Source organism: Macrobrachium rosenbergii, chromosome 49 (assembly GCF_040412425.1).
Source record: "Macrobrachium rosenbergii isolate ZJJX-2024 chromosome 49, ASM4041242v1, whole genome shotgun sequence".
In the NCBI taxonomy this organism is placed as follows: domain Eukaryota; kingdom Metazoa; phylum Arthropoda; class Malacostraca; order Decapoda; family Palaemonidae; genus Macrobrachium; species Macrobrachium rosenbergii.
Genome location: NC_089789.1, coordinates 32,223,606 through 32,248,605, shown reverse-complemented (window position 1 = coordinate 32,248,605; position 25,000 = coordinate 32,223,606). Strand labels below are relative to the sequence as shown.

At 35.9% G+C, this 25,000-nt stretch overlaps 1 protein-coding gene across 2 annotated transcripts in view; it reads left to right on the top strand.

Annotated features, from left to right (window-relative positions):
* The window catches only part of LOC136832246 (nephrin-like), a 119,642-nt gene that overhangs the window by 72,817 nt on the left and 21,825 nt on the right, over nucleotides 1–25,000 (top strand). For both annotated transcript variants that reach the window (XM_067093111.1, XM_067093110.1), the window contains exons 4-14: nucleotides 5,096–5,248; nucleotides 8,758–8,940; nucleotides 9,748–10,038; nucleotides 11,250–11,407; nucleotides 12,357–12,501; nucleotides 13,492–13,782; nucleotides 14,308–14,494; nucleotides 15,155–15,267; nucleotides 17,688–17,939; nucleotides 18,487–18,647; nucleotides 20,685–20,802. In XM_067093111.1, the coding sequence (XP_066949212.1) occupies nucleotides 5,096–5,248; nucleotides 8,758–8,940; nucleotides 9,748–10,038; nucleotides 11,250–11,407; nucleotides 12,357–12,501; nucleotides 13,492–13,782; nucleotides 14,308–14,494; nucleotides 15,155–15,267; nucleotides 17,688–17,939; nucleotides 18,487–18,647; nucleotides 20,685–20,802 (2,052 nt within the window). The remainder of the gene's footprint in view (nucleotides 1–5,095; nucleotides 5,249–8,757; nucleotides 8,941–9,747; nucleotides 10,039–11,249; nucleotides 11,408–12,356; nucleotides 12,502–13,491; nucleotides 13,783–14,307; nucleotides 14,495–15,154; nucleotides 15,268–17,687; nucleotides 17,940–18,486; nucleotides 18,648–20,684; nucleotides 20,803–25,000) is intronic.

Genomic DNA, 25,000 nt, shown 5'->3' with positions numbered 1-25,000 from the left:
AGAGGGAAATGCATTAATATGAGCAAATTAAGGAATTGAACATTACTTCTTTAACGTATATAAGAAACAAAGCGAAAGCTTCTTGCATGACCTACTTTTTATTATTGTTGTTGCAGCTGTTGTTGCCGTTGTAGTTGTTGTTATTATCTTTCTCTTTTAGAAGGATGAGCTTTCAGGACTTCATATTAAGCGTAGTAAAAATTCATGTCTCTAAAGGACGTTGAAGATGATAAGTATTATGCACTAATATTGTGCAGATCAATGGAACTAAGTTAAGTATACCTTAGTTTAACCAGACCACTGAGCTGATTAACAGCTCTCCTAGGGCTGGAACTAACCATTAAATACTCCCTTAACGTATATTCGAAACAAAATGAAAGATTCAAGGGTAATCTACTTATTACTGTCGCTGTTGTAGCTGTTGTTGTACATGTAGTTGTTGTTGTTTTTTTTTTCTTTAAGAAGGCAGAACTTTGATGGTTTCATATTAAGCGTGGTTAGCAAGCATGTCTCTAAAGTAAGTAGAAAGGATATAGTATGACTTTTTCACTTACCATTAGTATTCATGCAATTCTTATTACCATTTTATTGATGATGTTATAACTAACAATTTTCTTTTAAAAATAAGCAGAGAGAACACAGTATGGCTTTTCCTCTTACCATTAGTATTCATGCAATTCTTATTGTCATTTGCACTGATGATGTTATAACTAGCAATTTCTTTAATGATTTTCATAAAGCTAGTGACACATCAAGGAATCTCAATATTAAAGTATCATCCTAAGTTAGATATTTCAGAATGCTTTAGTGATAAAATTTATTTCCCACTTCGCTTTTGGTACTATTTTCTTCATAGATTTTTAAAAGAGAAAAATATTACTGCACTAGTAAATGATGATGAGGGGGGGAAATATGTAAAGTTTTTTATTCATATTCTGCCCGCTGAATTTTGATAGAATTCGACAGAAAACTTGCTTTTTCGTAATGGGCCAAAAGATATAAAAACAAGTGAGGGTTAATTAAGAGAAGTTTGTGGATTTTACAACAAAACACGGAACTGTCAGTTTGTTTAATTGTGCTTGAGTTCCGAAATAAAACAGAGAATAACATACGTTAACTCGTTCTGGTTTTTTATTCATTATTTCTATGTAGCACGGCTCAAAAAATCTGACGAAACAAATATATTCATGAAACCTAGACCAAACGAATTATTCTTCCCCAGCGAATGCACAGGAGCCAGTCTCGATGTATCCAATATGATTTTTCATATACGTGTGTCAGCTCGAAAATAATTGGGAAGTCATAGAGTTATAACAAATTTCAGTTTTCATCATTACTTCTCTATTTTGCGGCCGTAATGCAACTAGCTGAATCCTATTTTAACGGATGGCTCTCATTCTTCCCTGCATGAGCATATATATATATATATATATATATATATATATATATATATATATATATATATATATATATATATATATATATATATATATATATATATATATATATATATATATATATATATATATATATATATATATATTTTGTGTGTATGTATGTATATATATATATATATATATACATATATATATATCATACATATATATATATATATATATATATATATATATATATATATATATTCCCAATTACACAGACTCGATCACACCTCCCTTTTTAGCCGTTTCCGGTTCAGCTTTAATAGAATGCAAATAACCCTTTCGTTCTGAAACCTCCTCTCTCCCCCGGCCTCCGGAGGAGCCAACTTGAAAACCGAATCATTCACTCCCGAAGTGCCCGCCGTCACCCTTCTGCTTCCCCCAACGGTAAACTTTGGGCTTAATTGTTAGCACAGTCACGCAGGGCTTATCCGGCAGGTGTGCCAATCAAAGCCTCAATCAGGCTTTCAGATCACATCGATGGCTGCTGCACGCACCAATATAACCCTGCAAGAATTAAGTGGGAATAGGCGAGGGACGGCCTTATCTTTCTCGCCTCTTCTTGCCTTCCCTTCTGTAGCGGGAACGGGATGTTTCTTAATCTTCTGTCTCTGGAAGTGGGTAGGAGACATTCTCACCGCCGTTTGATCTCTTTTCCCATCTACATTCGCTAATCGTCAAGAGTTCATCTGGGCTTTTTCTTATGCCGCTTTGTCAAGCGTGGGCGACTGATTCTCTTTCTTCTCTCCTAAAAGGGAAAGATCATCATTTTCATCCTCATCTTTTATCGTCTGAAATGTGTTGTAGAGTTTCTTCATCTTTTTCCAGAGATGAGTATCCCCCTTATTTTCAGTGATTTCTGAAGAACGGGTGGTGATTTCAGCTGAACTTTATGTAAACGGATGGATCTAAGAATTGCCATTTAATCTTGATGTTGATAATTCTTTATGATATATTAAATCTGCACGTATTAAAGTAATCTGGTATTCATTTCATGCTTTAATGAGACAAACTGGTCTTCAAAGCATGTGTAGTTTGTACCAATTTTGCTCAATGTAAGTAATTCATAGTTATATCATTGTAATTGGTATAAATAAATCGGCATCTGTTATTACACCAATTGTGTGGTACTACATATTTCCCTTTCATTACAGAATAAAGGATATACACGTTAAAATATCTTTTAAAATATGTTGCTTATTATTCTGCATTATCAAAAAAGAAAATAACTTTGCACTAGGAGGGGGGTGGGTAAATTAGCACTAACGAGAAAGAAACGTTTTTATAAATGAAATATGCAAATGTATTTTGTTTCAAAGCAAGAAATGAATATGCATTATAGCAATCTATTAGTAGCAATTTGAGTATGAACGCTCACATCAAATTATGCATACACACACACACACACACACACACACACACACACACACATATATATATATATATATATATATATATATATATATATATATATATATATATATATATATATATATATACACACACACACGTACACACACACACACATATATATATATATATATATATATATATATATATATATATATATATATATATATATATATATATATATATATATATATATCTTTCTAAGAAAACCTTTCATAGAAAAACATTATACGTCACATCTTTACGTAAGTTTATGATATACTTTTGCGACAATTCTGAATACCATTTTGCTCGTAAAATCAAGATGCGTGAAGTATACATCACAAGAATGCATTCCCTTCTTATGTCGGTGGATATTAAACAAAATATTATTATTCTTTCCCTCAGCAGGACCACAATTCTAAATAACAGTTGTCTACACGCAGTGTCACCCTATCCACGAAAAGCATGTATAACAATACTCGACGTAAGATACCACCCCTTCTATGAAAACTAATTGTAAATTCCTTCCCTCAACAGTACCACAATTCTACACTACAATTTCCTTCACAAAATATCACCCTTTCCATGAAAGTTAACATTACGTTCGTTTTACTCTGTTGTGTCACAAATTTGAATAAATATTTTAACTTGCAGCTAACGAAATACAAATGTAGGCTATGTCATTCAATTGAAGATTATTATCCCTCACATTCCTCTTCAAATATTCCTTTCAGTGAAACATTGCCATTAACCAGGTTTTCTCCTTCGTTTTATCTGCATTATAGCTAATTTGATCAATTAATGTTATTTACAAAAAATAACACACAAAACACACATAATTCATTTCTTTAAGTATTTCATTGTTTTCGTTTTCTGTGTTATACTGGAATTTTAAATCACTTTTTTCTATTAAAAAAAATGAAATAAGCAAAGCGCAAAGAGCATTCCTTGCTGTGAATATCTTATAATAACTAAATCGTTTGGCATGATTTTAATTAAAAGAAAGACTCTGTTCAAGAAATGTAATTGCCTTTCGACGTGAGTATTTGAATGCCTGTATTGTCTGAATAACCAATAATGAGAGTTTTAACACTTTTTTTGACCGTTCCACAATAATTTCAAAACCTGTAATTATTTTCTACAAAACTAATATACGCAAAGAAACATTGCTTTCCCTTCCACGAAAAAAGAATATTTGAAATTTTCGTGAACGTATATTTCCCCTCTGTGAAGGATTCATGTTTAATGCGTTCCTGGTCTAAATTTCTCCCCAGTACCACAGTTTCAAGTTGAAATTTAAAAGAAGGAATTCTTGAGAAAATTTACTTGTACAAAACTTACAGCATTTTCCCTCAAATGAAAAACAGATGACATACGCTTCTTCCTAAATTCCATTTAACAGGAGACCCAAATTAAACATATTGTCTGCTTCGATTTTCTACAACACTACAGTTTCAAATAAGAGAATTTAATACCATATTTTCTCGCAAAAACATGCTTACATAAAACATACAGAACGTTTTCCCTCAAATGACATAAACTTCTTAATGTCAATTCAACCAAAGACCTAAATGAAATATGTTCTCTTCTATTTTCTGCAGTACCACAGTTTCAGATAAAAAGAATTTAAAGAATTTAACACAAAACTTTCTCACGAAAACTCACGTACATAAAACACACGCAGAACGTTCCCCCTTCTATAAAAAACAAGTGACATACGCTTCCTAAACGCCATTTAAACAAAGACTATTAATTAAATATATTCTCTACAGTACCACAGTTTCAAATAAAAAGTGTTTAATACCAAAATTTTCTCATGAAAACACGTACATAAAACACACGCAGACCATTCATAAAACACACGCAGTCCATTCCTCCGCCCCATGAGAAAACAAATGACACAAGCATCTGAAATTCCATTTACCGAAGACTCCTCTTAACTATATTCTCTTCTTCGAGTTTCTAAAGTACTGTAATTTCAAGTAAAATAATTTAATACCTTAATTTCTCACAAAAACTCACTTACATAAAATACACGGACCATTTTCTCTCCAATGAAAAACATATAACATACGTTTCTTCCTAAATTCCATTTAACTAAAGACCCATGTTCTCTACAGTGCCACAATTTCAAATAAAAAAAGTTTAATACCTCCCCCCCCCCCTCCAATGAAAAAGCAGATGACACGCGCTTCCTAGACTCCATTCCCTCCGACGAAAAACTCCACCATTAAACACGTTCTTCTTTGATTCTTCTTCCACAGTACCGCCAACAAGCATAGAAATGGTGGACCACGAACCCAACGCCAAGATAACCGTCAAAGCTGGAGACTCCGTGACTCTTCAGTGCGCGATAAGAAACGCTAAGCCGGTCTCCAAGGTGGCTTGGTATAGAGGAAATGATCCATTGCGGTTGGGTAAGTGACGGCATTTCTCCTCCTCGCGGAAGGGGAGAATTTATTTCCCTTGCTTTTCCCCCAAATGCTGCCGAGTGATGCATGAGCAGATGTTGTCTCTCAGGGTGATTGATTTTTCAGTGTGGGTTGAAGTTTCAAATAAGTAAAGGTTGGTTTGTGTGTTTGTACGTTTAAGTATATGCTTGTACTTACGATGATTGATTTTCAGGTAAGAATCAAATTGAGGTAAAGGTTCATAATAATTAATATATACAGTATATATATACAGTATATATATATATTATTATATATATATATATATATATATATATATATATATATATATATATATATATATATATATATATATATATAACCATATTTACATAAATGATATCCATACAATTTCCCTATATAACTATATTCCGATACATTTCAGAGTTTGGGGAAAAAAAATAGTGTTAAAAAAATTAAAAAAAAACGAGAATATTCGATACAAAGAGATATTGGACAGGTAACCACAATCCCTGAAGTAGTCCAGGCCCGATTATGCAAGTTTGTAACAGGAAGAGAAAACGGAATCATGTATAGAACTCAAAAGCCTCTCTCTCTCTCTCTCTCTCTCTCTCTCTCTCTCTCTCTCTCTCTCTCTCTCTCTCTCTCTCTCTCTCTCTCTCTCTATGGATTAATTTTTGTCTCCTAGTTTAAAGTGACGGACAGTAGCTAAGAAAAACTGTTAAAATGTATTGTTTTCTAGTTTTCATAATATTATTTCAATTCTTTTAGAATGTTTACGCTACATATCTAAAATAATTCAGTAAATAAAATTCAGTAAAATAAAAATAGTGTAAAAGAATGCAAATGCTTCGCTTGACAAAATCAGATAACTCGTGGAAAAGTAGTGTGGAAAATCATACTATCTTTACACAATTTTCCAGTGCATATTCGTAAAATGTAATCCGATCAACTTAATCTTTGAAGTGAATAGAGAATTTGAACTGCTGCCTCAGAATCTCATCCCTCTCTCTCTCTCTCTCTCTCTCTCTCTCTCTCTCTCTCTCTCTCTCTCTCTTGAACCGCACTTCTGAAGACTTTCCAACCAACCCCGCCCCCCTCTCTCTCTCTCTCTCTCTCTATTTGTCTATCTTAAACTGATTCTTCAAAGATCTCTCTCTCTCTCTCTCTCTCTCTCTCTCTCTCTCTCTCTCTCTCTCTCTCTCTCATTCCAATGCCTGGCAGCAAAGAAAAGAAGGAATTTCCGATAGAAGAGGTTCTCTCCCCTCCTCTCTCTCTCTCTCTCTCTCTCTCTCTCTCTCTCTCTCTCTCTCTCTCTCTCTACGAACGAGGTATGCATCGCATTTCGGAATACTCAATGCCAACAATCGGGTCAGGGGAACTCCCCTGAGAACTTCATTTCACAGTTGTGCTTTTATACGAATCTAAAAACATTTCTCAGTCACTGGGAAGAAGAAGAATCCGGTGCGGTGTCCTTCTTTTTTTTTTCTTTCTTTCTTCGTTTATCCTTCCTGGGTATAGGTGAGGGATACTGTTGGCTTGTAAGATTATTCGGTAGTGTATCCTTTTTTTTTTTTTAGGTTATGTTCGTTGCTGGAAGAATGGCCGAAGGACACTGTTGGTTTGTCAGGTTATTTGTAAGTGTTCCATTTTTGAGGTCATGTCTTCAGTCCGTGGAATATGTGGATATTGTTGGATTTCGTCTAGTTCCTCTCTCTTAGCTTCAGGGGTTAAACCGCCATTGAATAAGAAAAGGACGTTTTCGCTAGGTATTTTTATACGTAGCTATCCTCCAAATCCTCTGAAGTACAAAGTGACAGCGTCATTCACCCACTCCTTGCGATGCTAGAACTGGAATCCTGGAAATAATATATAATCCAGCTATTATCCTCACCTATTAAGAGACAGTGATGGACTGAAAGCATCTTTGTAAGTGTCTGTATTTTGTCTTTCTTGAGGGGTTTGGAAGGAAGTCTGTAAACGTCTCTTTATATTCTTTTAAATAAGCCATAATCAGGATTGGTTTCTATTATTATATGAGTATTTTTTCTAATCCCTTCTGTAAGTTCTTGTAGGTTCCTTTCTTTATTCTTTCGAAGATTAGGTGAATGATAATGTTGGTTTTCAAGAATACTGTAGTCGTCCTTTTTAGTTTTTATTGTTAGTTTAAGGAAAAAGTTCAGAATGGTTAAATGGTAAGGTCGTTTACTGGGACGCAAACTGATGGGATTTGCCAAATTATTCTTAAGACGAGATGGAGGAAAATGTTGGTTTACGAATTATTGGCATTTTTATGCCTTATTTAGCTTTCAGAGAAATGTTGAAAAATTGTGGAAGTTTGGGAAAATAGTCCGAGTTCATTTTAAAGCTTTTGTTTAGCTGCCGAGGAGTATTTAAAAGAATGAGTAGGTTCGTTGGTTCTTCCCGAAAATATTGATGATTCTGACAGTTTTTGAATATAAAGGTTTGTATTACGTTGCTGTTTCAACTTGATGTGTTAGATCGATCTGTATATCATAAAAAGTTTAGGGTTTCACTAATGAATCACTTCAAGATAAAAATGAGTACATTATTGTCTTTCACTTTAGCAAAATAGGGCCTTCATATCTGGCGTAGCAAGTATAGGAGATTACTTCATGACTATTCTGCTTGTTTTTTTTTCCTATCACATGCCATGGAATAAATTTTATAAATCTTCTTAAAGTGAATATTTGTTTCGATATTGAAAGCCAGGGCCATTTTTGTCTATACCTAGGCGCTAAAAGGTATTTTGCCGGGTCAAATGATCTTTGCACTAAATTATCCATGCATGAAAATAGCATTACTGAAAATTTAAACAGGATTATTGCGATTTTCTCTCATACCACCAGTCAGCTGAAATAAAATCAGTGACCTCCATATTATCAAAACAAGTCAATTTACATGTTGAGCGAAAATTATATCAGATCATGTTTGTATATGCTGCAGGGATTTAAACTGGGAAGTAAATAAAAAAACATGAATAAAAATTGGGCGTCATTTCTAAGTGGCGACAAACCTCCCAACAGAAAAGAAGTGGTTGCGTAATTCATTATATAACGAAAAAGGAAGATAACTGAATTCTGGAAGTGAATGGAATAAAAGATTGAACCAAAATGGTTAATACTCCAGTTTGCGACTTCCACAAAGTATCTACGAGATTTTAACTAAGAGAGGTTACAAAAAAAAAAAAAAATGTTTTACAATTCACTGATTTCATTCTTTCAGAAAGACCATTTCGAATTCTGGAAGTGAGTACTATAAAAGATTGAACCAAAATGGTTCACGCATCACTTTGTGACCTCCACAAAGTATCCGAAACATTTTAACCAACAGAGATTAATTAAGAAGTTTTGTAATTCTCTCAATTCCTTCTTCCAGAAAGATAATTCCAAATTCTGGAAAGCTGAACAAGAGGGTTAACGCTTCATTTTTTAACCAACAGAGATTATCAATAATTAAAGGTGTTTCGTAATTCTCTCATTTCCTTCTTTCAGATTCGCAGACCGACACGAAAGAAACGTCCGAAAGCGACCAAAATTTGAAAACTCTGAAGACGACGATAACCTTTCGTCCAACGCATACGGACAATGGGGTGGAGTACAGTTGTCGCGCCGTCCATCCAGCTCTTGAAGACTCTAACACCCAGATGGTAGCTAAAGTCAGGCTAGATGTTCATTGTAAGTATTATTATTATTATCATTATTATTATTATTATTATTATTATTATTATTATTATTATTATTATTATTATAGGAATACAATGAAAAGTGATATTAATGAGAATGAATAAACCACATCTTTAGACTAGCTGTCTAATTAATGGATGTATATTTAATCTGCTGTATATATATTATTACTGTTGTACATATCAGAGCATAAATTCATATACACGCCCACGCATACCTATATAACATACGCAGACACTTACACAACACACATGCACTATATATATATATATATATATATATATATATATATATATATATATATATATATATATATATATATATATATATATATATATGTGTGTGTGTGTGTGTGTGTGTATGTGTGTGTATAATTTTTATCACACCGTGATTTATATGCAATCATGAAGCTACATATGTCGTTTAATATCCAATTCACGCTACTTTGGGAATATCCCTGATGGGAATTATCACCGAAGAGGAATTCATAAGTTCAGTGACAATTCCCCATCGGGGATATTCCCGAAGTAGCGTGAATTGGTTAGTAAACGACATTTGTAGCTTCATGATTGTATGTATATATATATATATATATATATATATATATATATATATATATATATATATATATATATATATATATATATATATATAGTTCACTTATCTATAAGACAGTCATAAACTGTAAGCGCATGAACAACTTAAAAGACTTTTAAGCTACAAAAAAAATACAAAAAAAAAAAGCGGAAATAATGTAGAACAAATAACCTGACCCATACACTTCCTCGCCCTCGCCAGACGAACCAGGCGCCCCTGAGATCACGGGCTACACCGAAGGGGAAATCGTGAGGGCGGGGGACAGGAAGACGCTGGTGTGCAGGGCGCGGGGCGGAAACCCCCTCCCGGAAGTCTTCTGGTACAAGAACGGCGCCCAGATCGACAAGAACTTCAACAAGCACAGGAACTACGCCGTCAACGAGTACGAGTTCGAGGTCGAGGCGTCGGACAACCTGGCCAAATACGAGTGCCACGTCATGAATTCGATGACGCAGCAGCCCAAGAAAGCCGAGATTCAGCTGAGGGTGAACTGTGAGTATTCATTTCGGAATGTCATCATTAGATTTGCTAGGCTTTCCAGTACCATAGAATTTCCTTTAAGGTTCTTTGTTCCCGTGAGTGGGTAGCGCCGTCTGTGTATCTCATGCGGTGCACTGTAGGCATTACATGAGGTTCTTTGCAGCGTGTCTTCGGCCCCTAGCTGTAACCCCGTTCGTTCCTTTTACTGCACCTCCTTTCATATTCTCTTTCTTCCATCTTCCTTGATTCATAGCGCAACTGCTAGGTTTTCGGTCTGTTACACCTTTCAGACCTTTTACTGTCAATTTCCGTTTCAGCGCTGAATGGCCTCATAAGCCCCAGTGCTTGGCCTTTGGCCTAAATTCTGTATTCAATTCAATTTAAGGTTCTTTGTGGCGTCCCCTCGGGAACTAGCTGCGACCCATTTCATCCTTTTTGCGATACCTCCGTCCATATTCTCGTTCTTACATCTTACTTACAATTGTTTCAACGTTTTCTTCAACCTGAATGACCTCATAGGTCCCAGCGCTTGGCCTTAGACCTAAATTTTATATTCCAATTCCAATTCAAATTTGTAGGTTTTTAATGAATGAATGAATTTATTTATTTACTAAAATCTAACCGTATGTAGATCTCTTGGCTTAAATGATTTTAGTGAATGTTGTATGAGTAAAAGTTAGAAAAAAAAATATTAATTATGGAAGAAAATAAGTCGCTGAATTTTATCGTGGTAACGAATGTTTGTGAAATATGAAACAAATGAAACTCTTTTTTTTTCATTTCCACAATACCAGTCCACAATTTATTTCAGAAATTATTTCTTTCAGTTGTTTCTAACCTTTATTGTTCAAGCGTTACGAAATTTACCACTTTTTAATGAATAGGTTTTTTTTTGAGGGGGGGCGTGAACGACCTCCATTTCACAACACCAGTAAATAACTAAATCACGTTTTCATTGCCACTACCTTTTCCCGTTTTCTAATTATCAAATAAGTTCACTATCGTTAAATTTACCACATTTTAAACGAATAAGTTATTGCTTTGGGTGAATGACCCTCCATTTCGCGACACCAGCAAACAACTAATCTCACGTTTTCACCATCACCATACCGAAATCACCATCTTTTCCCCTTTTTCACTTAGCGTATAAGTTCGCCATTAACCGATTTGCATTTTTGTTAATCAGCACATCAGTTAACCTCATTAATATTTTCCTCGCGAAGTCGCCGCCTCACAAGTGACCATTTCCGGCCCGAGCGAAGTGAAAGTGGGAGACATCATCGCCGTGAGCTGCATCGCCGAAAATTCGAACCCCCCAGCGGACGTCAATCTGGTTATCAACGGACAGACGCCTCCCGGGGCCACGTCCTCGACACAGAAGGTGAGGAAAGGATCGGCAGGTAGAAAGAATGTGAGGGAAAGATGGGAGGCAAAACAGGCAGGTTACACGAGCAAGAGAAACATGCGAGGGTGGTTAGACAGAAAACAGACAGGTGAAATGACCGTAAGACACTGGCTAAACAGACAGGGAACACGAGCAAGAGAAATATGCGAGGGCGGTTAGACAGAAAACAGACAGGTGAAATGACCATAAGACACTCGCAAACACGCGAGAGAAGGGCGAAGACAAATTGCAACAAAGACGGTGAGAAAGGTGAGTGAGAATAGACAGACAGGTTGACAGGCAGTGCCAAATAAACAGAAAAATAGAGGGATAGACTGACAGTCAGACAGCCCAAAACAGATCGACAGAATTGACAGAAAGTTAATGAAATGGACAGGAGGTAGGAAAAACATAAAGAAACCTGAGATAAAGACAACCATGCAGACAGATGGGGTAATAGACACAAAAAGATGAAAAAAAATTGTGCAACAAAATGCATAGAAAATTAACGATGTCCTCAGTTCAAAAGTCCTCAGTTCCAGAGGTCTTTTGCTCCTCACACCGTTGGACTATGGAACAGTCTCCTGGAGGATGTTGTTCAGTCAGAACTCACATTTTCAAGCAGTGAAGCAGTTCATTATTACCCCAAAACAATTCACCTTGCATCTTAACAATGTATTGATATTTCACCTATTTATTTATTAATCTATTTATTGAGTTTTTTTCTAACAACTGATCTCTTCTCTCTGTATTTTAAATTATCTCCCGTAACTTATTCCAAATGAGCACCATATTCTTTAGAAGCTCGAGTTTCAAGTTTATGACCCTGTAGCTTGTTCCATGTGAATAGGGTTTATCTCCTTAATAATAATAATAATAATAATAATAATAATAATAATAATAATAATAATAATAATAATAATAATAATAATAATATATTTTCCAGGTTGATAATGGAGGGTGGAACACCATTACAAACCTTACCAGTTACGAAGTGCGTCCTATAGATTCCGACCTGACAGTCAACTGCTATGCTCTGAACCAGGCTCTCGGATCAACCAAGATTGACACCATGGTTATAAGTGTCTTACGTAAGTACAGAGCATAAGAGATGGTTATAAGTCCTTTACGTTGAACACAGAAAATGAGAGATGGTTATAAGTCTTTTCCGTTAAGTACAGAACATGCCAGATGGTTATAAGTGCCTTATATTTGGATAAAACACAAGAGGGTGTTATGAACCTTTTACTTAAACTCTGAATAAGAGAGAAGTCAGCAATGTCTCACGTAAGAATAGAACAATGAAAGTCATAAGTGTCTTACGGTAATAAGAAGGACAGGTAATTAAAGCCTCTTACCTGATTAAAGAACAAGAGATAGTAATTCTTACGCAAGAACTGAACAGTAAGGATTTGTAAAGATTTATCAGTTTCGTACATGCGTACAGAACAGCAGATGGGATTCACTGTGTTTTCCTAACCCATAAACTTTACAAACAATAGATATGAGAGTTTCCTGACTTGGATAAACATGAAAAAAATGACCGCATATGCGTTGTGCTGCGCTAGAAACATGGAGAAAAAATTACTGGAAATTTTCCTGACTTAGATAACCATGAACAAAAAGTTAAATTTCAATTATAACGCTAGATTATAGCTGTCACTTTTTTATTTGTAGTTAGAGATACGTTTCACAGTGCCAGTTCTGAGAATCTCTTTGGTTAAAATAAAAAAAAAAAAAACACGGAAAAGTTAAAATCTGATAATAAAGCTTGGGTATAATAGTTTCTCACTCTTTTCTTTCATTTATATTTACTCTAGAACGATACACTCTGTTACACAGTATAGAAAAAGAAATAGTACACGGGAGTAAATGAGAATTAACTACACTTTAAATTAAGAATGGTTGAGACGAAGTCTGCTTTGAACAAATTCATACCCTTACCCTTAGATATCCAATAATTTTGTTAAAGTGGTGAAGGGGGCGGGGGGTAGGATCAGAGGCCTGATATGGACCTCTGGACTCCGATCAAACAATCTGAATCAAATATTAATTAACATTTACTTTCCACTGATATTCAGGACCTCCCGAACCGCCCACCATCTTGGGATACGAACCAGGTCGAAGGCTTCGAAAAGACGACCCTCAAAGGTTGACCTGCATAAGCAACGGCGGCAATCCTCTGGCGACGCTGAAATGGTTCAAGGGCACGCAGGAACTCCAGGCGGATACCCGCCACGAAGGCGGTTCGGCCATCTCCGAGCTAAACATCTCTCTGGAGGAGTCCGACAACGGAGCCGAGTACAGGTGCGAAGCGACGAATCCTGCTTCCCCGACGCCGCTTATAAACTCGACGATACTTCATGTTATGTGTATGTAATATTGCCCTTGCTTGGTTCTCTCTCTCTCTCTCTCTCTCTCTCTCTCTCTCTCTAAGTTGCCTCTTATATTTTTCCGTCAGGGGATGTTTTTCCTAAATCTGTGTTGCCTGAATGACAGTTAAATGGAAAATGATTTGTAATTCTCTCTCTCTCTCTCTCTCTCTCTCTCTCTCTCTCTCTCTCTCTCTAAATTGCCTCTTATATTTTTACAACATGGGATATTTTTCCTAAATCCGTGTTGCCTGAATGAGAGTTACACGGGAAATGATTTGAAATATCTCTCTCTCTCTCTCTCTCTCTCTAAATATGTGGGTGTTGCTAATGCATCCGGTTCTCCTGAGAGCAGATATAACTGCTTATAGCTTATCCGGATAATAATAGCAGCTGACTATCGCAAAGATTAATGAGACATATCAGAAAAAAAATTACCGGAAAAGAACAAATAAATCAAGCAGAAATCCTCTTTTAACCTCGTAAAATTATTCACCTCCAATTTCTTTCTTTGGGAAAACGCAGTTCCCCCTTCAGGAGTGAAGGTGAAGGCTCGCCCTCGGCAGATCAAGGCCGACTCACAGGCGACGCTCATTTGCGAATCAGCGTCCAGCAACCCGATGGCGAATGTCACCTGGTGGAGGAGCGGTTTCGAGGTCGACCACGGGGACATTGAGGTCAAGCCTGGACAATACGGAGGACACACCACCAAGTAAGTGCCAGAGTATCGGATTTCGTGGAAACCAAAACTCTTTGTCGATTAAGTTTTGCCACTTGGGAGGGCATACCCAGAAGCTTCAATGAGACCAAAATTAAAAGTTTGCATGTGGTATAATACAGGCACAGGCTTCACCTGAAAGTCTGTACTTTGTTTAACTCTGATAAGCTTTGCCCTTAAGGAGAGAGCTCTACACTTAGTGCCACTTTTAGAGTAAAATAAGTGCCCAGAGTTGTTTAAAAGGGATAAGCTTTGCCCTTAGGAGGCCTTTTCATTTCGTTTTACCATGAGTAAAACAAAGTTGGTAAGCGGGGCAAAGTGATTATCAATATTCATTGAAAAAACTACAAAATAATCCTCATTAAGAAGAATTTAATACTTATCTTTGCTTCACTATTAGAGTAAAAGAATGTTGGCACGTGGACTAATGAGGGTGAAGCCTCGTCAATATGTACGCCAATACGAGGGATTATCATTATTTATTGAAAAAAGGTTTAAAATAAACCTCATTACGAAGACTGTCAAGTCAGATCTTTATGATACCGTTCCACTTATTGAAAGATTATTGCCAATGGAGAAGTATTTTAGAAAGTGAGGTCACCGAGAATTTCTTTTATTTTTCAAAAAAGCTGATTTATCTCTTTAATCCCGCAGACATTCGGTGCGAATCAATGTAACATCCCAAGATGACGGGGCTGTCTTCACCTGCCAAGCCGATAACAGAGTTGGACCGACGACTCACGATGCTGTGACGCTGAGTGTCAGATGTGAGTGCTTCCGAATTGTTTGTTTTTTGTTATTGGATAGTGTTCTGTTTTCTTGACTGAAGAAGTGTGCCTTCCGATTTTGACATTTTTCAGTTTTCGTCTTCAAAAGCGTCCGTTTTTTCTTTATTTAATTTAAGTGTGTTCGTTTTTTTTTTAATGATATTTGCTCTCGTAATCCAACTTTGATTTTTTCTGATTTTAATAGTCTTCTCTGTTCTATTTTCATAATCACCAGTTTTCTGTTCTATAGCTTGAGAACCTTCTGGGGATTACTGTAGTCTTGTGGCGTTTTATGTCTATTTTTTCCTATAGCGAACTATTTTGAGTTTGAAATTCACGAAAAATAATTTTCCTTCTAACAAAGGCTGAAGCGATGAAAAGTTATACCCCAGCTGATTCTAAGCCTGAGGAAAAATGTAACGGAACACCGAAGTAAAAGTTGTTTATTGTACTTCCTCTTATTATTTTTCATTTTTCCTTTTTAGTTTAAAGGTCGTAACTGCGTTATTGGTGTGTTTTCTATTTTGAATTTAGGACGAAAGGACGGGTAACCTAAAGTTGAAATATATTCAAACTGAAATGAAACATGTTAAAATTTTCTACTGAGTCGAATTTACCGACTTACTAAGACAGCCTAATGTCATTTCCTATCAAAGGCCACGGCGGGAAAGAAAGCAGGAGAGCGAGGAGGAAAACACAAAGGGTGGACACTTGTTAAAAAAAAAGATGTCTTAGCATCTGTAACTATTACCATCGACGAATATGGTCTCCACTTTTTGACAGATGTTACCTAGCTATTTTCCTATCAAGCACAAATCCTTCTACTAGGAGATGCTTCTGAATACAAAAGTTTCAGTGTTATGTATCCTCCAGTAAGTAACATTGCAATAATATTATGAGTATGGTCAAAGAAAAGGTATATATCGTGCCGTCGTGCCGTGTAAGGCTACGGAAAACATTTGACTAAAAATGGAGAAAAGGAACCACGAAATTTATGATATGCTAACGCCTAGCCATTGTGACATCTTCCGTCGCTCACGGAATCCATTCTCAAAGTATCTCGAGGGAGTTCAGGAGAGTTGGTGGGAGGCAGGACGGGGGAGGTATCTAGAGAAGATAGTGGGAGAGGGGGTTAGAATCTGACGTGCGTGCCTTCTCAGAATTTAATATCACACGCGAATCTGAGAATATGAATGCTCCAGGAATTCAAAGAAGATTGAAAATATTCATTTATTTTATCTCATACCTTTCCATTGCTCGTTATGGCGAATAATATTGCCTCGTGTTATGGCTAAGGCGCTCCTTCAAGCACTGCCGGAAATATTTTAATAAGGAAGAATGTTCCTCTTAGGATTTTCCTTCATCGTTTGTTCCGTTTTCTTTCTGTTTTATTTGGCCGTTTGCTTCGGTTGTTATCTGTCCTTTCATAAACGATTTTCAGTGGTGAATTTAAATAAATATCGACTGTAGCAGTGACATATTAAATCGTTGAATGCCCTTATATTTCACATTGGCAATTTAAAATAAATATACATTTTAAAATGTCTTGCTATACAGGAAGACATCATACGGGAAATTGAATGCAATTATGAATGAGAAATTTTATGTTTAAATTTACTAATCCTCTCGAGACGACAGAAAACTTAAATGAAAAACGTACAGTTACTGATATTAAGGTAAATTTCGTCATAGTAATAAAACAAAAATGAAGTGTATCTCGAGTAAGTTATAAGAAAAGCATTAATCATAAGTCATTATACGAGGCCTATCTAGACATAATCCTTCGAGACTAATTTACATATGTTTTAAGCAACAGTTTTCGGTAGCATAACATCTTAAGCATAATAACACCTTAAGCATTCGCGGTCTTTGCGATGAAGAAGAACCAGCCTTTTCTTTTAATTAGCACAAAGAAGGTCTAAGCCCTTTCATCTCCTCCAGTTCTCTCTCTCTCTCTCTCTCTCTCTCTCTCTCTCTCTCTCTCTCTCTCTCTCTCTCTCTCTCTCGCTGGGGTGGAGCTAATCTACATGTAATCTACTTCGAATCTTCCAGTTCGGACTTCAATCCAGTGAAGTCCTTTTCACCTTCTCCATTTTTATGTGTTCTTGAGCCTCCAGTCTAGCCTTCTGCCTTGGGAAGTATTTTCTTAAAGCCTTCATCTTATCTTTATTCCAAATGATCTGATCCAGACTCCCAGCTCTCCACTTTTATCACTCTTCCAGGCCCTGTACAATGACCTCACATAACTGCACAGCGCCTCTCGCCTCCTCCATTTTTATCCTTATTCCAGAATTTCTAAAGTAAACATCCGTTCCCTCCACATCCTCCACTTTCATCGCCATTCCAGACCCTGTAAATTGAACTGAACTCCCATATCTATGCAGTCCCTCTCACCGCCTCCACTTTTATCTGCATTACAGTCCCTCCAGTCTGGAAATCCAGCCCCAAGGACTCCATGGACGTATCCGAAGGCGAGAACGTGGTCGTGAACGTCAGCGCCGTAGGAAATCCCAACAGCGTCACCTACATCTGGAAACGCTACGATGAGGTCGTCATGTCTGGGAGCTTCCTGAACATATCGTCCGTGACAAAGGACCAGGCCGGGTTTTACACAGTGGAAGCCACCAACGAAGAAGGGACCTCGGTCAAGAATATTTCCATCAACGTCAAGTGTAAGTGGCAAAGCAAAGTAAATGGCAATTACGAATTGATAATCCGATGAGACTTTAATTTTCTGTTATGCAGTTTTTTAAACGTTGTGCAACAAACGATGACTTATACGCCTTACTAATTCGATAGAACGCAGTGCCTGAGTGTGACTATATATCTTATGCACTAAACACACTCAAGGACACATTCATATATAAATTATATATATATATATATATATATATATATATATATATATATATATATATATATATAATATATATATATATATATATATAAATACTTATTTATTTATATATATGTATGTATGAATCTGTATCTATTATATATATATATATATATATATATATATATATATATATATAATATATATATATATATATATATATATATACATGAATATATTTCTATATAAACATGCATACATAATACATACATACATACATGCATACACATATATACGTGTGTGTGTGTGTGGGTGGATGGGTGTGTATATACACGCATTCCTCTTCTCCCAGTACTGAGCAATCTATCTTTTTCCCCCCTCAGATGCCCCGACCATCATGGAAGTCTCCGGGGGTCGGAATCTCACCCAAGGGGAGACCGTGACACTCCTTTGCAAGGCGGACGCGTCGCCCTCGCCGGAAATCAAGTGGCAGAGGGAAGGCTACAACTTCTCCAAGGCTCACCATGAAAAGCATCCCACGAAGGTAAGCGAAAGAGAATTCAATGACGAACAGTTTTTAAAGGCAGGAGAAAACTGATTGAAATTAATTTTACGGTTAGCAGTGGAGAAGTGCATTGTATGTAGATAACAAGCAAAGTAGAAGGTGGAAAATTTAAAGGGAGGGGAGGAAGAAATTGATTAGAATGAATTTTATGTTAAAGGAGAGGTGCATTATGAATGACAGAGTCTTCAGTACATGTGGATTATTAGTAAAGGAGAATTCGATAACGAACAGGTTTAAAGGGAGGGAGAAATTTATTAAAATGAATTACACGGCAAACAAAGGAGAATTGTATTATAAAAGATATAGTCTCCAGGATACATGCATAATAAGTAAAGTAAAAGTGAATGACGACAGTTTAAAGGGAGGGAAAAATTACTGAAAATGTATTTAATGGTAAGGAAAGGTAAAGTGTATTGTGAAAGATGCAGTCTCCCTGATATGTGGATAGTAAGCAAAGTAAAACTGATTGATGAACATTTCAAGGGGAAGAAGAAATTTACAAAAATAAACTGAGTGACAAGCAAAGATGAAGTTTATTGAGGAGACAGCTTCCAGTACGAAAAAAAATAAGGATAAAAAAGAAGTGAATGATACATAAAGTCAAATTGAATGACAAGCAATTTAAAGGGAAGACGAAACTGGTGAAAATGAATCGAGAAGTAAGCAAAGATGGAGTGAATTTAGGAGACAGGTTCCACTATAGAACAAAAAATGGATAAAAAAGAAATGGGTGATAAGTAAATTGCATGTCAGGTATGAAGATCCCGATAAAGAGGAACTGTGAGATAAAATGCAATAGATACGATAGATAAAAATGGACGGGGTAAAAAGAGGGTAGGATATAATTTAATAAAACGCAGGTGAAAGCGAATATTATATTATGACCAGGAAGAAGCAATGGATGACAGGAATAAACAAAGATGATTTCATTTGTCAGTTTGGAGGACGCATTAAATAAAGATGAACTGAATAGAGGGAAGTCAGAATTTATTAATTAAAAAAGAGAATACTTTAAACAAGGTCAGGGTGAAGAAACTGATAAAATGAAAGAATAAGTAAATGACCTGAAATGCAAGGGGATTGGATTGCATTAGGATGCACTGAGTGAATGGAATGAAAAATGAATCAAATGGAAGCTTTGAATGGCTTGAATTCCCTGAAAGATGATAAAGACTCCAGCTATACAGATTAAGCAAAGAGAACTATAAGGAACTGACAAAATCATTGAGATGATTAAGGCATAAGTTATCGAAATAAGGAAAGGGATTTTAAAGGAAGGAGTAAAAAAAAGGAAGAACTGGTGGAATAAGAGAGTAGGTGAATGTGTTAAAACAATGGATGTGAGACATAAGAATGATATAATAGGATGGCTTATTACTGCCCTAGTTAAAGGTACAATAACAATTTAGCTGGTATTAAAATTAAAGAGCTGCAACCCTTTCCAGGAGGATATTAATGGGCTGATGCTCCGAAAATGGAAATGAACACAGTATTCATTACTGTTAATTAAGCAGGTCGTCAATAATTAGAATAATCTACCATATAATGATATAAAACTGGAAGTAAAATTAATGTTTTATGGTTATTAACTTTTTATTAGTCCATGTATTTTTGACAGATACCAAACCATGAAAATAAAAAAAAAGAGTTATATAGATAAAAGTATATTAAATACAGGATTATCTGTTATTTATCTAATCTTCATAACTAATGGCAAAATGATATGGAGTTATAAGTAAAAGTATATTAATACGATATTATCTGTCATCTATATATGTTCGTAACTAAAGGGGAAATAATATGGATTTATAAATGAATATATAATAAATACAATAGTATCTGTTATCTTCAGTCTTGTCTGTTATTTACGTATGTTCGTAACCAATGGCAAAATAATATGGAGTTATAATTAAAAGTATAATAAATACAATACAATCAGTTATCTACGTATGTTGGTGACGAATGGCGAAATAATATGGCAGAAAGTAACTAACATTCTTTTATTCACTCTCGCAGGACCTCATGGGGCTGACCATTAAAAATGTGACTTTCGAGGACACTGGCATCTTCACCTGCGTGGCCAAGAATGGCATCGGAGAGCCAGCGACAGCTAATGCCACTATCGTCGTCAAACGTGAGTAGAAAGGGCAAATTATTTAGTTGATCAGTCGTGTTCACTGACGTTTTGTGTTCGTCATGTTGTCCTTAATAAGACTATGTGCGTAAAGTTTGTTTGCCTTAGTCTCAAAGATTTCGTGCATGTATGTATGTATGTATGTATGTATGTATGTATGTATGTATGTATGTATGTATGTATGTATATATGATTATATATATATATACATATATATATGTGTGTGTGTGGTATACATACATATATGTGTGTGTAACTGAATCACGAAAGTATGGAACGTGATGAAAATATAAATAAAGACAAAATCCACGAAAGAAAGAGAAACGATGGACTGCTGCAAGGTCTTTCGGCGTCAAGTCCTTTACTTAGCAGTTCGTGGATTTTGTCTATATAATTAATTTTGACCATCTGCTGATTTACCGGAATATATATATATATATATATATATATATAATATATATATATATATATATATATATATTATATATATATATATATATATATATATATATATATATATATATATATATATATATGTGTGTGTGTGTATGTATATATATTCCAGTAAATCAGCAGATAATCAAATAAATTTTCATTTTCTTATACTTTTCCCAAAGGTATCCAGTCTGAAATGAGATTGCAGTTCCAAAGATGTCAAAAATCATTCAACGGAATGAAAATGTCCGTGGAAAAGACAATGAGATATGAGACAAGCAAGACCAATAATAATATAGTCATTCTTCTTGGGAGTTGCACCGTTTGGAGCCTTCGTGATATGTCAGTTTGTTAACGTAAATACTTGCGAAAATTCTTACTGAGTTACCAGTGTAAATAATGACGTCTACACATGTACACACATGCAAAAAAAAATAATAAATGAAAAAAAAAATTACATCCTCAGAGAAGGCTGCCTTTTTTTCGTATCTTTAAACATAAAGGACTAGCCTACCTGTACTGATTACTTTTTTTTTTCCATCGTCCCTTAATCCTATCTTCAAAATATTTTTACCTCCGGCGTGACGTCACTTCTCCCGGATGAAAAACATATTTTATAGCCTCTTTGCCCGCGTTAATTTCGCCCAGGCCTGGAAAGTCTAGCTTTCAGAATGCATAATAGGCCTATCCCAGGTATACTGCGGCAACATTACTCAGACCGTGTTTTTTTTATTTGCATACTAATGCTGCTCTAGTGAAGATACTGTTAAAACGATTAAAGAATGCTATTTAAACAGCGAGGTATTAGGAAATATTACATGGCGTATTATTATTTTTTTGCATTATGATTTTCTGGGAAGTAAATTCTTTACAACGAATGAAGAGGATATTACGTTATCCGTATATTTTCCTTTTTAATACTGATTCTTCATTAAAAAAAGCATGGTGAAAAAACTGATGAACTTCATACGAAAAAAGATACTTAAAGAATTACGCATTGTACTAGTTCTTTTATATCTTGGTTTTCTGAGTACATTATTTTCCATAAAAGTTAGTGATTACTTTGATACAAAAATGTGAAAAACCTAATCAATTTTAATGCATTTCTAATATAATGAGCACAGTTTGTTCTTTATCATTAAACGAGAAGTTGCTATAGGTTTTTATACTGTTTATTGCTTGTATATGCAACGAAGTGCTTAAAAAATTGTAATTTTGCGCGAGAGAGAGAGAGAGAGAGAGAGAGAGAGAGAGAGAGAGAGAGAGAGAGAGAGAACCTTATCTTAGAAGAGGGAAGCTGAGTTACCAGATGAAAGAAGGAAACTCCAGAGTTCTGGGATACAGGGTGTGAAGCAGTCACTGAAATATACTCGTACTGGAATTTCTACATCGAATATTTTTCGATTTCATTTTCATCTATTTTATTTCTCTATTTCTGTTTTCGTCAGTCACACTGTAGATTCCTCTCAGTCCCCAAACACAACTATTATTAGCGCTAACAGCGGAGACTGCAATTAGCCTGACACATAAACATTCGTTTGACGACGGAGAAATGGTGCAAGAACTTAAAAATGATTGTTGCGGAAGATGTATTAGGAAACGAAGGCTATTTTAAAAAGCCTGACGTTACGTGTTCATAAAACAGTGCAAACTCTGAAAGACAATGGGATATTTTTGTTTACAACAGACTGTGTTTTGTTTGTTCAATACGAGGGTGAAATTCGTTTCTGCTGTCAATAGTAAGAAGAATTTTTAAATAAATACAATATAGATGGTTCAAGAAAACGTCAGGATGTCAACTAGACCTCAAAATAGCAAGAACCTGTGCTAGCATAAGGCTAATTTATTCTGGGTATGAAAATAAGATGGTGTTGACTTGAAGAAGGTCCACATAAATGTCACACCATAGACCTCAAAAGTAAAAGGATTTTCTCTGACATAAGGCCAGCAGACTCTTCCTACAACAACAGTAGTAATGATTGGGATGGAAGATTAAACTAAACCAAAAGGCTAAAAAAAAAGAAAGTATCAATAAATGGGAGACAAATGCACAAGCAAACTAGTTATCACTTCAGTATCAAAAGGTTGAGAAAAAAATATCATGATAATATGCCCTTGACGCAACTATATTTTGTCTTTTTGTCTTTTCATATTCCTGAATTTTTATTTCTGTCCTAACATTTCCCTCCATTATTATTTACCTGCTTAAATGATCTCTCTCGCCTTTTTTTTTACAAACAAACAAACGAACAAACCTTTGCGGGAAATCATAACAAGACGATCATCATCATCATCATTATTATCATCATCAACGAAAGCAATGAGCCAAAGAGTACGACTCGAGCTTACTAATTTGGAGACCTGGGCCAAACTTTTGTTATTTCAGTTACATGTATCTGGCGATAACTAATTGGGACCTGCGTGACTGTATCGCATAAGACCAGCGGCAAAGGGTGCCAGAAGTGAGAGAATTTTAGTCGTTTCCTCTGCTTGGGAGAACAGTAATTCTGGAAACGATTCTGGAAATGCATCGTGTATCGTGGAGACAGGAACAGCGGTTTTCGCAACTTCTCGCTGGTTGGGAGAAGAGTAGTTCTGGAAACGATTCTGGAAATGCATCGTATATCGGGGAGACAGGAACAGCGGTTTTCGCAACTTCTCGCTGGTTGGGAGAAGAGTAGTTCTGGAAACGATTCTGGAAATGCATCGTATATCGGGGAGACAGGAACAGCGGTTTTCGCAACTTCTCGCTGGTTGGGAGAAGAGTAATTCTGGAAACGATTCTGGAAATGCATCGTGTATCGTGGAGTCAAGAACAGCGGTTTTCCCAACTTCTCGCTGGTTGGGAGAAGAGTAGTTCTGGAAACGATTCTGGAAATGCATCGTATATCGGGGAGACAGGAACAGCGGTTTTCGCAAATTCTCGCTGGTTGCGAGAACAGTAATCCTGGAAACGATTCTGGAAATGCATCGTGTATCGTGGAGACAGGAACAGCGGTTTTCGCAACTTCTCGTTGGTTGCGAGAAGAGTAATTCTGGAAACGATTCTGGAAATGCAATGTGTATCATGGAGAGAGGAATAGCGGTTTTTGCAACTTCTCGTTGATTGGGAGAAGAGTAATTCTGGAAGCGATTCTGGGAATGCATCGTGTATCGTGGAGACAGGAACAGCGGTTTCCGCAACTTCTCGCTGGTTGGGAGAAGAGTAATTCTGGAAACGATTCTGGAAATGCATCGTAATCGGGGAGACAGGAACAGCGGTTTTCGCAACTTCTTGCTGACTGGGAGAACAGTAATTCTGGAAACTGCCCAGTGGAAGGGAACTTGAAAAATAGATTCCCGTACCTTGAATTAATAGTAATCCCCGATACTCTTTCACTGAAGGGGAAAATAGATTCCCATACCTTGAATTAATAGTAATCCCCGATACTCTTTCACTGAAGGGGAACTTGAAGAACGTTTGTTCGCATTTTCTATTACTACTTAGCAATAGCCCCAGAACTGTGTAGCATAAGAGGACCAAAGGAATCGAATTTCCTAATTCCCCATGACTCGAGTGGAATAGTAATCCAGAACTGTGTCACACGAGGTAATGCAGAAAATTTCCTCATTATTATTACTATTATTATTATTATTATTATTATTATTATTATTATTATTATTATTATTATTATTCAGAAGGTGAACCCTATTCGTAAGGAACAAGCCCATAAGGCCATTGACTTGAAATTCAAGCTTCCTAAGAATGTGGTGTTCATTCGAA